We start from the raw sequence: 18,020 nt of genomic DNA, 5'->3' as shown, positions 1-18,020 counted from the left end.
AAATCCACCTGCCTCTGTCTCCCAAGTGCTGGGATTAAAGGTGTGTGTCACCACCACCTGGCCATAGATGGCACTTTCTAGAACTCCCTTTATGAAAAACTAACCCAGCCTTTTCTAAGAACACACCTCTTGCTATAAAACTCATTTGTATTGATACTGCTAGCTGGGAAAGAATACTAAGGGTGGATCAGGGTCAATAAAAAGGCTTTTCTTTGTGCTTACTTGTATGCCAAGAAATGCAGGCTCTTGTACAAGCCAAGTCCTCTACCTACCACTTAATAACACCCCTAGGCTTTTAGTATTACATTCTAGCTTTCTTTCATTATTAACTATTTTAAAGAACATCTCAAACCAATAAAAACATACTAGCATAGTTACATAAACATTTAAAATTATTTTCTCTTTGAAGAACACAGTCTTTCTATTAGCTTTTGATCTCTAAGTGTTCTACTAGACACATGTTTAAATAAATTCAAGTGATTAAGTCATTTTGCTTCCTGATTGTACATCATGCTTTTGAAACACACACCCTGAGCTTCCACCAACAATAACCTACACTCACTGGTACAAAAAAACAGGTATGTAAAATAGTAACTACTGAATGTTAGAAACAATGAGCTGTTTAAGCTAGGGCAACATTACCATTCAATTCAGATAGACCAACTAAAGATCTTTAGGCAGTGTCTTAGTCAGTGTTCTATTGCTATGAGGAGACACCAGATCAAGGCCACTCTTATGAAAAAGAGCATTTAATTGGAGGTTTCCTTATCATCTCAGAGGTTTGCCCAGTGTCATCATGGCAGGGAGCATGGCAGCATGCAAGCAGGTCTGAGAACTACATCTTGATCAGTAAGCAGAGAGGAAGAGAAAAAAAAAAAAAACTCTGGGCATGACATGGGCTTTTGAAGCCTCAAAGTCCACCCAAGTGACATACTTCCAACAAAGACACACTTCCTAGTCCTTCTCAAATAGTGTTGTACCATGATGGCTAAGCATTTAAATATATGAGACTATGGCAGCCAATTTTATTCAAACCACCACAGGCATTTATATAATGGAGAAACAAACTATAAGAAACCTGAGCTCCAATACTAAAACATTTTATTAGCTTCAAAGTAACAGAAAATGTTTTATCAGAGTAATCGCTGTAATTTTTAACTCACATTACAATGTATGTACATGGTATAAAAAATAATAGAATGAGCTGGACATAGTGACAAATGCCTGTTACTTCAGCACAGAACAGGTAAAGCCAGGAAGTGGCAAAGTACAAGATAGCCAGATTGCCCTAGCTAGTGAGATCATGTCTTAAAAACACAAAACATCTGATAAAGCCTCATACCCAAATACCCATTCTCCTGAATTTTATATTTATTCTTTTGCTCTACTCCAACACTAACTTTTTATTAATTTACCTCATCTATTTACTTACAAAAGAATAAGAATATCTATTAGTTGTTATAAATTCTAAATAATATGCTTCATGCCTATAGGGAAGGAATTCAGACTCTAGGTGGGAAAACAAGAATACAAACCAGTTTCAGATGAAACACCAAAGAGGTTTAAATTCTGCTTAGCCTCAAGAAAGGCTACAATGAACAAGGTAAGTCTAAATTGAATTTTAGAGAACATACTGGCTGAAGCTGGAGACTGGAGATCTCACAGAGAACACATGGAAAACACTGGCAAATGAGACAAGGGAAGACACGGCTCAATTGCAGAAATTGTTAAATGTGGTCGTTACATAGTCAGGGTATACTGCTGGCAACTCGGTGAGGTTAAGCCTATGTGACAAATGGAAGCTTTCCACTAAAGTAAAAGAAATATGGGTAGACTCATTATTTATTGGCTCCCCTCCATACATATTTCCCTATACCCTTTAAGAGCCTATCATACACTGACTCTGGATTTAGTTATCTGGTTCCTTTTCACAAAAGAGAGAAAAACAAACTTGGTGAATTGTTCATGGCTTCATCTCCTGGCAGTCTTGTTCTTGCCCTGAGAACAGGTCCCAGTTAGCCTATAGAGAGGCAAAACAAGTACAACACAGCCATGTAGTCTCAGCTGAAGACTCCTAGGCAGTCAACAGCTGTCTCCCAATCAGTGCACCCAGCCAAACCACTGCCTCACAAGTAAATAAAGGCTTACTAGTATACAACATTGATGTCCTATTAGTCACTAACATTAGAGAGAACTCAACAGGGATCAAAGAAAATGTTTCTAAAAGACTAATACCTTACTAACTTTGTTTTTTTTTTTGTCTAGATGTGTGGCACAGGTTAATTTGGAACTTCCCTATGTAAACACAGCTGGACTCAACCTTAAGGCAACCCTTAAGATGCTGCTCAGAATGGTTGTGCATTTCTGTAATTCTAGGAAGATGAAGAAGTATCACAAACCAAAGCCAGCCTAGGTGATTTTGTACATTAGAAGGGGTAGGGGGTGGAGAGGGGAAGGGAGGAAAGGAGATAGACAGGAAAAAAAAAAAAACAGCAACAAGAGGAATGGAAAGGAAAGGACATTTGTTTTTTTTGTTTTGTTTTGTTCTTTTGGTTTTTCGAGACAGGGTTTTTCTGTGTAGCCCTGGCTGTCCTGGAACTCACTCTGTAGACCAGGCTGGCCTCGAACTCAGAAATCCGCCTGCCTCTGCCTCCCAAGTGCTGGGATTAAAGGCGTGAGCCACCACCACCAGAGGATAAAGGACATTTGAAATGAAGCACTGACTCAATGGACCTTTGGCATGGATTTGACTTAATCAATGACTAGGGAAGGTTTTAAGATGAAGCCTATGCTTACTGACATAACAGTTACAGATTTAATTAACTCAAAACATCTGAGAATAAATTGATTTTAGATATGTCTTTATGTTTGTTAAATACAGAAAAATCATTTTTAGAAAATGATACTTCAACACCGAAGATTGAAAACTGTTTTTTATGTACTTGGAATTAGAAAAAGAAATTAGAATTTCAAGGTTTTATGGAAAAATAAGTATTACCCAAATGATTAATCCTTGGAGCAGACTGAGTAAGCAAGTACCCAATTTTCAAAGACTGAAGGCACATCACCAGATATTTCGAATCAACCTTCCTAAATAAAAATCAGTGGGTTTGATTTAAGTCTTTTTCATTTCTTTCTGTTATAGTTTATTTTCCAGTCTACAATCTGAAACAGCTTAGATGAAAAATACAATAAAAAATTCTACAATGATTTGAGGGCAAAGATGAGTATTTCCTTTTCCATACATACACACACATACACACACACACACACAAAATCATGTAATTATTTCAAAGCCATAAATGAAAGCTATTTTCATTATAGAAATGCTTCATTTATACATATATAGGCACAAACACAAATACATACATAGGTACTATTTTACTTAAAATAAACATCACTTATGAAAACTGACAGGTCTAGCTTAATGATGAAAAGCCATTCTTAAAATTGCATTGTTAGGCAATTTCATCATGTGCCAACATTCTATACTATATCTATATAAACAACTATTTCTTTCTTGACTATACACGACTGTATAGTGAAATAATGAGGGGCTAGAACATGGAGACAAGGAGCTGGAGAGATGGCTTAGCAGGTAAGAACACTTGCTGCTCTTGCAGAGGATCTGGGTTCAGTTCCCAGAATTCACATGGTGGGCCAAAACCATCTATAACTCCAGTTCAGGAGGATTTGATGGCCTTTTAAGACCTCTGCAGGCCTGTGATGCACATACATGCATGCTGGCAAAACTCTCATACACAAAAAATAAAATGTATTTCTTAAAAAAGCTAGACAGTGTGGACATCAAACATAGACATCAAAAGACTGCTTTCCAGAGGAAATACAATTAAGATGGTGGAGGCTATACTAATTCAGTAACACTGTACTTTGAGGCCCTGGGTTCCATCCTTACCAGTGCATGGGGGTTGGAGGGAGGCGGGAGGGAGAATGTGGCCAACAAGAGTAGAGTGCTGAGGCATGAATAGATGCTACACAACTATACTGCTAAGGTAAAGTGCTCAAAAGTTAAAACAACAACAACAAAGAACTATTGTTATCTAACTCTACAGAATAGACTTGGCTAAATATACCAGTAATTGATGAGCCAGGGATAGAAACTCAAATGCAAGAGTTCTTAAAACTAATTGATGTTCTTACTTCAAAATTCTTTTGCTGTAACTATAGGGAAACATCAGCGAAGAAAACAAGCATGCAGAAAGTGTATAACCACACTTCTACCATGAGATAGATGAATGAAAAGACTAGGAACTTGCCTCTTTCTCAGTGTCTCTAGAAATACATGTCCACTGGTTCTCCTTCACACTGTATGCCCAGAAGTCAGCAAGATCTTGTGTTCCATCCCAGCCACCAAACAAATAAACAGTCTCTATGAAAATCAAAAAAAGTACGTATTAAAAAAGCCTTAAGGATAAAGGTATAGGCACCACTCAGTCATAGTTTCAAACACACTTAAGAAAGTACTTTTCAGAATTCTTACAGTAATATCTTTAAATGTGTAGCTTTCAAAATGTTCTCCAGCAATTCTTAAACCTAAGTATGTGGAAAGACTGCTGTAGAACTGTATTTTGAGAAATTTATTTAAAAATCAGATCACTAAACCATGTGCCCGAGGATTCTAATTCTAAAGCTTTTTAGTAGATCAAGAGTCTGTATTTTTAAAGTGTCCCAGATGAAGTTGGTGGAGTCAGTTTAAGAATGTGTTGAACCACGTGCAGTTTATATTATCAGCTTAACAATGCAACAACATTTTATCAACCAAAGACTGACAGAATTACTCAAAACTCTAAAAAATCAAAATTTAGAATACCCAGGGAAAAGAACAACATAAGAAGGCATGGCTGTTATTAGGGATGATAGCGGAGGATCACATTAAAGTTAATGTCTCCTTAATGCCAAAGCCATGGTTAAAACTAGCTAAAACTTTTAAGAATAAGCTGATATAAAACATTGATAGTCCCGTAAGAACTGGGTTAATATTTTACAAATATATTGTAGTAGAGTCTTCCATTTTAAAGATTAATCTAATACCTTAAGAAATAAATATATTGTCACTCTGAAATGTCTATTGCATTTACAGACTTTATTACTGTAACAAAATTATTTGTCTCAGTGAACCTTTATACAACCCTATATCATAGATCCTTCGGTTTTGTTAAGTATCTCCCCCTTTATAAATATGTTGTACCTACTGATGACAAACTATCAGGCCACTGACCCATTGAAGTGTGTGTTTTAAGACTATACACACGGCAGCTATCATCTAAATTGTGACTGACCATGAAGACGTGAAATTCAAAACTACCTGTGGAAATACTCTAACAGTAAGAAAGCTCTTTCCAGTCATAGTTGAGCTGTCACCTAAGATTTTGTCATGTTCTCATATTATTTCAAATTTTAAGCAAGTTTTCTAAGTAAAATGTCCATAAATGCTTCACCTGCTCTAGAGTAAGAATAGCCCACTGGAGGAAGACTGGGCTCTAGTGCTAACTGGATATCATTGTTCAAAACCAAAATGTCTCCCAAAGGCTATTCTTGAAGTTGGTACTAGTTGTTGGCAGTATCTGGAATTTCTGGAACTCTCAGATGGAGGCCTTAGTTGCAAGAGGCAGGTTACTGGGAGTGTGTCCTTTAAGACACTATGCTGTCCTGGCATGCCTGTCTCCTTTCCTGGCCTTCACTGTGTGAATAGTTCTGCCAACACTTTCCTACACTGAACTCCCCTAAAACTTCAGTCAGGTGTGTTGTCACAATGACAAAAGGCCTTGACTAATGCAGAAACCTGATTCGAGAGAAGTAAGTAGGTCTGTTGTTGTCACTGACTAACCAAGGCCACATGGTTCTTTGAATTTGGTTTGTAGAAAGAGCTTAGAAACATTTAGGCAAACAGCCTAGAGAACAAGTAGGGTAGCAGAAGGAAGAGCTTAGCTGGAATTCCAGTGGAGCTCAGAAGACCATGTGACTGCTAGCTGCATTTAGACACATTTACAGTGAAAACTGGAAGCAAAGGGCAGATAGACAGATTTGAAAGACCTTCATTTGTTTAGAAAAACTACACAAGTTTGAAACATGAAGATACGGTTTCTGAAGAGCTTGGTGCCATTTCAAATGAAGCCCGGTTCTTTTCAATGAGACAATAGTTAAGATGCCACGGGGAACGTGTCAGGAATTGGCCAGATGCCCATCCACTGCAAAGAGTAAACAAATTAGAAGACTTCTCATTGAGAAATCAGTGCCTCTAGGGCACTATGACCTCACAGCAAATGAAGTTATTTCCCAAAGATTACTTCACCACGCTGATCTACCCAGGCCTCTTACACTGACAGCAGACTATGGTGTAGTTTACCTGATGCTGCTTTTGCAGACATATAGAATTCTAGAGTCAAAATCATGAAGGTTTCTACTCAGTTTTCAAAGAAAGGCTTAGAAGTGAGACAATGTGTACATAGAGTTCCTGAAAGGGAAATGTGTGAAGCTGTGGGAATGAAGCCAAAGATACAAATGAACACCAGGAAGTTAAACGATTTCAGAAAAAGGGATTATACTGAGGAATGCTGCAGGCAATGAGAAAAGCTAGCCTTAAAGAGAAGCCATGTGAGTTTTAACTATCAAATGGTGGGAAGAAATCCCCCTTAGTACTGGGCTCTCAATGTTGTTTCTGAAAAGCAGGTCTCTTCCTTATATCATAACATCACTCAGGTACCCTGGAGACTGGAGATAGGCTATAAACTTCATTTCTATAAGTCCCCTCCTCCACTTTGGAATGAAAATATTTACTCTTGTCATTTTATGTTTGGGGTTTACCTAACTTATTTCATAGAGACCTACCTTTAAAAGCTTGCCTTGAGCCGGGCGGTGGTGGCGCACGCCTTTAATCCCATCACTTGGGAGGCAGAGGCAGGCGGATTTCTGAGTTCGAGGCCAGCCTGGTCTACAGAGTGAGCTCTAGGACAGCCAGGACTATACAGAGAAACCCTGTCTTGAAAAAACCAAAAAAAAAAAAAAAAAAAGCTTGCCTTGAGTCTTAGCAGAGATTTTGAACCTGAACTTCTACCCCTTACAGGCTGACTCTTAAAGGCTTGGTCATGACTAGAAGCACTACTTTAGTAGGTTCTAGGAACTTTAAGAGGTGGGTATAGCTAGAAGAAATAGGTCACTGGAGCAATGTTCTTAAGGGTAGTATCTTCTCTTAGTTTCCTGTCTGTCTTCCCTCCTTTCCTCTGCTTCATGGCCACCATGATGGACTAAAACCTCTAAAACTGTGAACCAAAATAAATACTTTCTTCCCCTAAGCTATTTTTCTGAGGTATCTGGTACCAATGGCAGGAGATTATTAATCTTTTTACAAAACTCTGTTGGGAAGTCCCCCAGATCTAAGTTATACAAAATCATTCTGAAAGTTGTCAAAAATGAACATTTCTATTTTTAAAAAGGAAAAATTAACAAATACAAACCTCCAGTTACCTTTCAGTACCTAAGTATCCCAGACACAGTAACAACAGTATTGCAGAACTGGGCTCCAAGCTAACCAATATCCCTTTGGCACTTGTAAAACTATGAAATAATGGCAATTATTTTAAACTTCTAAAAATCTGCCTTATTTCATAACTATAAAGCAATCTATTATCATTAGTTAAATAGCATTGTTTCCTAAATGACATACAGTAATGTCCAGACACAAAATTTTACAGAAAGAAGAAATCAAAGAATTTTCATCTGGCTTAAGATTATTTGCCAAGACCTCACTATAACAGCAATTAACCCTGTTAACTTCTGAAGCTTGTAGAGGGAGGACCATATAACTAAAATAGCAATAGCAATTGACCTTTTGTTTTATAGTACTTCTGGGCACCCTCTGGATAAGGTTACCCTGGTTCATTAACTTTAATAACCCTTCCTCTCAGGCTCTGAGTTCTCAATGTTCTCTCTGAAAAGCAGGTCTCTTTGTACGCATAAACTCTCAGAGCAAAGAAAGCCCACATCTCCACAACAGCCTCATTGATAGCTGAGCAAAATAAAATCTGGCACGGGACAAACATCCCAACAGAATTAAGCCAAGATGTCAGTCCTGTCCATGGAAGCTTTGTGGCCCAACTGAAATAATAGTTCAGAGAAATGAATTCTGTAAAAACTTATTTTTTTGATATACCCAGATAAAAGAGGCATAACAAAAATTTTAATTACATCACCTAATCACTTAAGTCTCACAAAGATAAATCATTTAGAAACAAATACCAAAAAGTATCACTAATCCATAAAAGATAAAAAGGTTTAAACTATGAATCTATCTAAAGAGAACTATGGTAAGAAGTATGGTGTAGAAAAGAAAGGAAAAGCATAAATCTTAGCAGGGAATGTGGCCTACTGGAAATCCATGCCCACATACACGAGTCTTGTAACAACATATGTGTATATCCTGAGGCAACAAATCTTGCTTAAGCAACAACCTTCTTGTCAATATTTCTCTTTAAAGGAATATAGGCTATCCTGGCTATGCATTTCTCTTAGCACTCCAACAATATCTATTTGAAAAGATTAGATAAAGCACTGATTTGAACTCACAAATCACTGAAAACAAAGTTGGAATAGTCCCTTATCCTTGAAAAATCTGGTTGTAACTATAAAGGGTATTAAGTGACCACAGGGCAGAGTAGACCAAGTACCATATGAAGGTAAAAAGTACAACAGGTATTCCACAAGGGGAAGAGTACCCGGCTAAGGGACACAGCACAGATTTGTGGTTAAGAGTAGCTGTGTGTTCTGGTAAGTAAATGAGACACAGAAAAGCTGTTCAAGTAAAGTAAAAACAATGATATGGAGACAGCGTGATGACAGTGTTTTAAAGGCATAAACTCTAAAGTCAGGCTTCAATCTTGACTTTCTACTACAGCCATTCCACCACTAATGTTCTTGAACCACTAGTTTCCTAATTTTTAAAATGCGACATGGTTATCTTTCATAAAGACACAGTAAAGACTAAACCTACACTACATTCAAAGAAGTTAAACTATATGATGAATAAGTAAATTAAAGAAAATGTATAAAGCTGGGCGGTGGTGGCGCACGCCTTTAATCCCAGCACTTGGGAGGCAGAGGCAGGCGGATTTCTGAGTTCGAGATCAGCCTGGTCTCCAGAGTGAGTTCCAGGACAGCCAGGACTATACAGAGAAACCCTGTCTCAAAAAACCAAAAAAAAAAAAAAAAAAAAAAAAAAAAAAAAAAAAAAAAAAAAAAGAAAAGAAAATGTATAAAAACCAAAGACATGAAGGTCCTAGCCAGACAGAAAGTTTAAAAAGACAGGCAGTGACTAGATCAAGTCAACGTTCAACTATTAGGGTTTAAACTTAATCCCACAAACACTGAAGGAACTACAGAAAACCTTAAGCAGAGGGGTTACAATTGGAACTTGCTGCAGAACTGACTGAAAAGGAAGACATAGAGAATGAGAGAGATCAGTGGTAATGTGATTAATAGTAGCCTATTTTCAAAATTTCAAGCCAATTTCATTTAAGAGACCGTATCAGGCAAACACTAGTCAACCCACAAATTAGTATTTCACAAATGTTACAATTAACATTTAATATTGGTACAAAGGATATAACATTTAGTATTAGAACCAAATAAACCATGGATCTACAGTGCTACAATTTACACACTGAACATGACTTAAAAATAAGGGACGTATGTTAACACAAGTAAAGAATTTCGCCTTTGTACAACATTTGCACACATTCTTATACAGTAAAACAGGCTTTTTACTTCAAGTACTCAACTGCAGTATCTACCACACTCTACTTAGTAAATCAGACTGCTGATTGCATAAACCTCCACAAGATGGCACACTACAATTAAACAAGTTTGTCCATTTTGAAACTATACAACTATGTCCTAAGAGATTCAGCCAAGTCAGACACAAAATCAAGTGTCAACAAAAAGGCAGGAGCCAGTGAAATGGCTCAGTGGATAAAGCCTGATGGCCTGAGTTAACCTGACTACACAAAGTTGTCCTCTGACTTCCATATATACATTGTGACACTCATACCCAAACACAAATCATATGCAATAAAAAAGGCAGAATTGTAGCCACATGAATTCCTGATTGTAATTAACAACCCAAACTCCACTTTATTCACTTCATTAAAAAGCTTAAGGGAATCTGAGATGGTTTTTTAAAGCACTTTATTATGATTGCTGCAGAGGTAGTTCAGGATTCAGAAAGTTCCAGGAGAGCCTCTGACAGCTCCCTCAGCTCCTCTGCAGGTTATCATAGAACGGTATATGTTACCTGAGTCTTATGACCGACTCAGAGGGCAGTCGTGGAATTTATACTTCAGGTTCCTAAAATTCAGCAATGATTACACAGGAAGAATAAATAACCTAAAATAAGACATTCTATGCTGAAAAAAAAAAAAACCCACAACTTTTCATACAACCTGTTTTACCTAAATCACAGTTGAAATCCAATTCACAATTTAAGAATATTAAGTAAAGAGGTATCAGTTTCAGAGACCACAGTTAATAAACTTAACATACATTAGATACAGCAGGACAAAGTATCACACTCCTCTGCTACTACAGTAAGTTCAATATGATTCTCATGATGGAAGAAGTTTTGACAATTAAATATTAAAGTCTAAGCCATTGTAACTTTTATGGTTACTTTACCCTCGGATATGGCATTAAGCAAGCTTCCAATCAAACTACTGACTGTAAAAAAACACTGAAACTTAGAAATTATTAACCTGAATGTTTAAGAAAATAAGGTATATGAAACACTGCTTTGGCATACAACCACATCAAATAAGCCCAAATAAAACTTACTTAGTTTTACAGGCATGCACCATTATGCCTAGCTGGTTTGTTTGTTTTTTTAAATTTCCATACATGGCTTTTAATTTATTTCCACATATGACTCACTGCTATTTGTGACTATTTTCTTTTTTTCCCTTTTAAGCCTTGCTGGGAAAGGAGCATGACAGCTACTGTATCCTGTATCTGACACCTAATCAACACAGCAGTACAGGCATGAGACAGCACAATGCTCCACTCCATCTAGCCCTGCTCAAACCGCAATTAACTCATAAACTCTGAGACTAGGAGAAATCTCAACAATAAATAGACTCGAACAGGTAAGACAGGGAGGTTGTTGAAGACCTGCTCTTGGACATCCATATACCCTACAACAGCAGAGGAAAACAACACAAAGACTATATATAGCATTGCACCTAGCTTGGTAGGACCTTAGCATGACTTACTCCCATCTCCTTTTGGAACATACATCACTGACCACACTAGAAGAATAATCATAGGATTAGACAGATTTACTGCAGAATTAAAAAAAAAAAAAAACCTTTTACAGAACCAAGGAAAATGTTCTTCAAAGTATCCCATAAAACAGAAAGAAAAGACTGTTTTTAAACTCAATCTATAAAACCAATATTATCCTGCTAACAAATATATAGACATAACAAAAAGAACATATACTATATGAATATGTATGTAAAAATCCTTAATAAAAACATTGCAAACCAAATTAAATTAATACCCTGAGAGATTATATACCATGATCATGTTAGTTTCATTTTAATACAAGGATGTATCAACATATGCAAATTAACAAATATAATACATATAAACAAGAAGGCAAAAAATCACATGATCATCTTCATATATGATAGCAGATTATCATGTTGAATGAGAAAATTGAGAGCATTTCATCTAAAATTGCCATTCTTATTTAATGCAGTATTTTAAATTTTAAACAAATTAATAAGAGAGATTACAGGGTTATAAGTACAAAGAAAGGGAGAGGGAGGAAAAAGGGAGAGAGATGGACGGGGAGGGAGAGAGAGAAGAGAGACAGATAGACAGACAGACAGACAGACAGACTGAGTAACAGGTTACAAGTAGAGAAGCCATCATAAAAATATTAAAATTAGGTACTAGTAGATGATTATGCCAATAAATTGCTTGTCACATAAACATGAGGACCTGAGTTTGATCCTAATACCCAGCTTATAATACCAGAACCAGGGAGACAGAGACCAGGAGGCATCCATCCAGTCTAGACAAACTGGCAAACTCTCGATTTAGACAGACTATCTCAAGAAGCAGAATGGACAGCAAAGGATGACATCCATTGCCAACCTCTGTCTCTACATACACATGCATAAATGTGCAAAAATACACATATAGGTGTGCACACACGAACATGAATACACACAATATGTTTGTGTAACACACAGAATTAAATCACATGACTGCAATAATCATTCCTATTATACTTGTTAAAAACACAATTTCTACAGTTAGTCAAACAAGAATAGTGATATGATCGTGGGCCACTTAGAACCAGCTACAATTCTGTTTCTAGTGCATAAAACAGATTATGGTAGAAAAGATGTCCACACTTTCATCTTCTGAGCTTCCCAAGAAGAACCTCTGCTAAATTTAATCTTCAGTCACACTGTTCAAACTAAGTTCTGTCTTGACATTTGTCTATCACTTGAATCTTTATTTTTCTACCTTCACATTCCAAAACCTATTTTTAAATTATCTTTTTCTCACATGTGCACGTTCCCTGTCATGTATGGTCTCTTTCCCACAGACAGTAGAGTAATAAGCACTCTGGAGTTTCTGCCTGTTAAAGGTCAGCTTTAAGTGTCAAGGTCACCAAACTGGAACAAAGGACATTTTGCTGAGGAAATTTAAGGGGCTTTTCCATACAATTTCCCTTAGTGTGTTAATAACAAGAAAACAGTCTATATACAAATTTGCGTCTTTAATAAACAACCTAGGCAAGCTTGTTACTCTGATACAGGAAAACAAGTGCCTAAGAGTTTGCATTCTCTTCAAGCCTACTTATGTAGGTCAGGCGAGTATTTGCTGAGAAGGGGAAAAGATTAGGAAGCAAAATCCTATACCTTGAAAGAAAAAGTTTTCCAAAGACTCTACAGAATTCTCAAATTCTAAAGTTGCTATATATTTAACACGGTTTAAAGTGAAGTATTCAATCTTATTACTAACAGTTTTTGAAAATAGTCAAGACTTAGTATCCAAACTGCATTTTTCTAATTAGTCACAAAATAATATAAGTCTACAAAATAAATATTTTTACTCCTTAAGTACTAAGGGAGCACAACAAAGTAACAAAATGGTATAAATACTCTTAGAAAAAAGTAAAATGCTGTTTGAGCAAATACCGGCATTGTACAGAGTGATGGTTTGTAGACTAAAACTACAGGAAGGCCAAGTTTCTCTGAGGGAATCTAACGTCATCGGCACAGCAGACCCTTCCCTCACTGTCAACTTTTAGACAGGCAGGCAGTGCTTGTTGTCTTTGCTCCTCAGTTTAATGAATAATATTTAACCTTAATCATAAATGGAAAATGTCTACTCTTATAAACTATCTTTTGTTTTTGTTTTTGTTTTTAGTATAGAATAGAGTTTATTTAGGCCATGGGTACAGGGGCGGGGAGTTAAGAGGGTAGCAGAGGCAGCCACTCGGGGAGAGGGGACAAGGGAAAGGGGAACAAGGGGACAAGAGGCAAGAGAGAGACAAGAGCTTAAGAGGGTAAGAGACTCTTATAAACTATCTTAAATGTAGGCAATGATACATATGGCATGCAGCTTAGAATGATGCTGAACTGCTGCTAATGTGACTCACCTGTCTGAACGTCAATGACCATCTGATGGCCCCCTCTCATTCCTGGCCGGTTATCTTCTCCATCACCTGGAGAAAAGAATATATTTTCTATGAAGAAATAATAAAACCTTATATTCTAGAGGAGTAACCCACTGTAAACTATAAAGGGTAGTAACAAACACATTCTATGTGGACACCTTCAAAATATTAAAAATAAGTAAAAGAATTAATAAAGGAAAAAATACTTTTGTTTCAAATATTCAAAAGGTTATAGGACTCTAGGATACAGTGTGTCTGCACATGTGCTTAAGATCAAAAATAGGTCCTCAAAAATAATAAGCAAGGATCCAACCACTGACTTACATTCTTGGCTCTATGGTTACAGGACACTAATATCACATCTGACAGAAACCAGGAAGCTGAAGGTTTTCTAAATAAATCTCCCATTAGTTGAAATAAATTAGTTTGGCAAATAAACTTCCCTAGTTTTTGTATGTAAATCGACATCATCTAATTCTGTACTAATTACACAGGAACAGTATAAAATAACTGAAAAATCAACTTTTATACAGTTATAAGTTACTTAATGATAGGGAATACTTTATGAGAAATGCATCATTTGGTGAATTCTAGTTTTGTGTAAACATCAGTATATTTACACAAATCTACATGGATTGCCTATTTTGTACCTAGCCATATGGCAAAGCATGTTACTACACTAACTAGTAACTTTAGGCAACTACAATGTCTGTATTTTTCAGAATACATAATTACAGAAAAGGTTCAGTACTTACACTAGATAGGAATTTTTAAGCTCAATTGAAAGCTCCTGGGATCATTATTATTGACCAAAACGTCACTATGACGCATATCATTGTATAAAGAAACCGGAACAAAGCCAAATTCTTTCATCTACTCTGTACTCAACAATTTTTCCTCCTTTGTCACAGCTAGGTGCCCTTTAGATATTGCAGATCATTGTCACTGAGGCCCTCCTCTTCTCTCCTCCAGCCAGTCTGATTTGTTTCTCTCAAAAATAAATTAACAAAATACTAAGATATTAATTTTTAGCACTAGTGTTTTGTGTATTTAATCTGTTTGTTTGCAAATATGTGTCTGAATAAAATCACCTTACATAGGACTATAAAAATACAAGTATGTTCATACAACGTATATAAGTTCAAAAGGAAATTTCAGTGCATATTAATGATTAAAGCTATAAAAGGTTTCTCACAAGGGAAGAGAAAGTCTTGGAAATACATGAAGACCACAAGAACCAAGTGAACCCCTCCAGAACCATCTTTCTTTAATGTAAACATATGCAATAAAACATTGCTTCTATTTGACAAAAGAATCAAGACAAGCTACAATACAGTAACAAAAATCCCCCCATATAAAAATAAGGGGTTAATGAAGAAGACTCAATCTGAATCAGATTCTGAGTTTGAAAAACAAAACAAACTAGTCCCTACTAGACATAAAGGCCTCCCAGAAGAAAGCATCAAGGCATTCAGATACTCAAATCAAGTGCCTCTAAGATGCAACTGTACTATGCTTTAGTTAAAATTATAATGTCAATCTTATTATTATCTGTGCATAAAGTTCATCATTTGTCATTTATTCTCAAGACGTCCTGTTGTGTTGAGGTATTTTGTAGAAGCTAGATTTCCAGGAGCATATACAGTGACAGCAGTGTGCTCTCATGTTACATACCTCTATAAAGCAGTTTGGAATAGCATTCTGTGTGAAGAACAAATAAATAGCACTGCTCCGTGTTTTGTCATAGTGATGAAACAAAAACTTAAAAGACAAGTTTAAATACAGTAACCTAGGGCTGGGACTATTGTTCATCAAGGAGAGTGTCTACCAAAACATACAAGATCAGAGTTCACCGCTAGCCTCAGGAGAAATTATGTATAATAACCCATTCTGCTGTCTAGTTAAATAAGCTATACTTTCATTAACAGAGAAAGAGAATGTTTAGGCCAGCTAATGAAAATAGACTATAAGGAAGAAACAGAAGAAGCCAGGCAGTACAGCTCACCTTTGGTGCTCTTAGGAATAATCTGACTCCACCGTGGCTTATACTCCTGTTGACTGATATACTGATTGAATAAGCCATCTGGAAGTATAAAAAAAAAGATTTTATTATATATATTTTATATATATATATATATATATATATATATACACACACACACACACACATACACATATGTGTATATATACTTACATATGTGTGTCTATACATACATACATACATACATACTCCCAGTATGCTACCCAAATATAATTAGTAAATTATTAGTTGACATTACAACAGAAACAAAACACAACAGCAGCAGCCCATATTAAATTGATGTTCACGGGATGAGTGCATTAGTTGCTGTAAAGTTACTAATGCACTCAATGGATAAGAATGTGACCTCAACAAAGACCTTGCAAGAAAGAAAGTAAGGACAATTGAAGGCTAGAAACCAGAAGCAGTAGAAAATAATTTATAAATAATTTGAATATATATTTTATTTCATCGAAACATAACCATACATACCTTAAAAATAATTTCTGTCATCAACATAAATACAAACGGAGAAAGGGAAGAACAATGAAAGCCTAGAAGAATATCTGCACTAATGATTTATCATCACCATTCTCTATTTCATTTACTTTTAAAGTCTTAGCCTCTTGTAATAATCGATTTTTGAATTCCAATGTCTTTCATTAAAAGTACTTAGAGTACCATACATTTTTGTTACCAGAATACAAAAACAAAAGGAAAAGAAAAAAAAAAAACAAATTAAGAACTATTAATGCCAACAGCTTTGGTGCAGGTACTTTACAGTATAACCTCAGAGAAAGAAAAAACACTTTAAAATGCAAATTCCAGTTTTCTTTGGGCACAAACTGACAGACAGATAAAGGTACTGCCAGCAGCAATGGAACTCTATTTATTGATGCTGCCAGCTGTTAGAAATCTGTTGTGTCTTAGTTCATTTAATCCTAAGAACAACCTCAAGGACTGCATCTCCTGATTTTAAGATGGAGAAGTGCCTATTTAGAGAATTAAGGAGACTCATCAATCTCAAACCTAGCTCAAGTAGTGGGGCGATGACCAGGATTCCACTTTGCTTTTGTTCAGAATCGTCTCCCAGTACACTTTTCATCTTTGTCCTGGAGGAGTTACTACTCTAGCCACTATCTTGAGATGGAGACTGCACTTCTCCCACATATCTACTCTACTCTAAATGATTATAACACCCTATACTTATTTCTGTCAAAATTTATAAATGATATCTAGAACCCAATTGTAGATAAGGAAACAGGAGGAATATTCTAGAGGACTTGTAAGCAATGTTTCATGCTTCTAAACAGACATTAGACAACAGAAAAATTGATTTTTATTACTCTGGACACATTTTCTCTGGACACAATCATTGCAATATATAATGTACACAACTACTAAACTCTATTTGTAGACCTAGGAAAAGAGTCAACTCAAGTCATAATGACAGAGCAGAGGAAGATAAAGAAACTAGATCAGTAAATCAACCAACCAGGAAAACCACCTCACTCTGGGCTTCTTGTTGGGTCACAGTCTCCTTTTCCATCTATCACATAAATAACTGAGAGCACACTTGCTCTCTCATGAACCTGTCCTTTGACCCTGATTTCTAGCTGAATGGGGATTTTTCCCCTAACACTGAAAACAGAGACTTGTTCAGAAACATAATAAAATGTCTCTTTTCCATAACTTGCATACTTGGAACTTAAACAACCACCCTAATAGCTTTCTTTTCTGAGTTAATCATGAAGTTGCCATAGCCAACTATACAATCATTGAATGTCTGTGTTTCTTTGCCTTTGTAACCTTATTAAATTAGTGGGAAAACAAAGTTCCTTTATACATCAGCACCCAAGCTAGATGTCATGGCTCCTGCCTATAACTCCTGTACTTTGAAGGCTGAGCACAAGTACTGCCTTAAGAATGAGGCCAGTCTGGGCTATATGGTAACTTCCGGGCTTCCTGGGCTACATGTAGTCCAGGTTCCAGCTCACCTCCAACTTGTGACACACTTAGATGCTGGCATTTGTATTTTCATTGCTATAGTTAGGAGAAGTACACGCAGCACACTTTGATTTAATGATGTTTCTATTATATCATTTACCCTTCATGGAGTCTCACTTTACTCAGCCTTCCTGACCAAAACCTTCTTCATCAAAAAATCTGGGAATCTTTTCCCTGCTTCCAGATAAAATGTGTTGGGCTCTTGTTCATTGTAGTAATATAACAGGAAAACAAAACAATAAAAAACAAAACCAAGCCGGGCGGTGGTGGCATATGCCTTTAATCCCA

At 36.4% G+C, this 18,020-nt stretch overlaps 1 protein-coding gene across 2 annotated transcripts in view; it reads right to left on the bottom strand.

Moving 5' to 3' along the window:
• Nucleotides 1–18,020, bottom strand: part of Mkln1 (muskelin 1) — a 122,202-nt gene that overhangs the window by 55,057 nt on the left and 49,125 nt on the right. For both annotated transcript variants that reach the window (XM_031381444.1, XM_031381445.1), the window contains exons 7-9: nucleotides 15,711–15,788; nucleotides 13,688–13,753; nucleotides 4,278–4,390 (exon numbers count right to left, since the gene is read on the bottom strand). In XM_031381444.1, coding sequence (XP_031237304.1) covers nucleotides 4,278–4,390; nucleotides 13,688–13,753; nucleotides 15,711–15,788 — 257 coding nt within the window. The remainder of the gene's footprint in view (nucleotides 1–4,277; nucleotides 4,391–13,687; nucleotides 13,754–15,710; nucleotides 15,789–18,020) is intronic.

The sequence above is a fragment of the Mastomys coucha genome, unplaced genomic scaffold, assembly GCF_008632895.1.
Source record: "Mastomys coucha isolate ucsf_1 unplaced genomic scaffold, UCSF_Mcou_1 pScaffold20, whole genome shotgun sequence".
In the NCBI taxonomy this organism is placed as follows: domain Eukaryota; kingdom Metazoa; phylum Chordata; class Mammalia; order Rodentia; family Muridae; genus Mastomys; species Mastomys coucha.
Note: the sequence above shows the minus strand (reverse complement) of the source record. Positions and strands in the feature narration are given on the sequence as shown.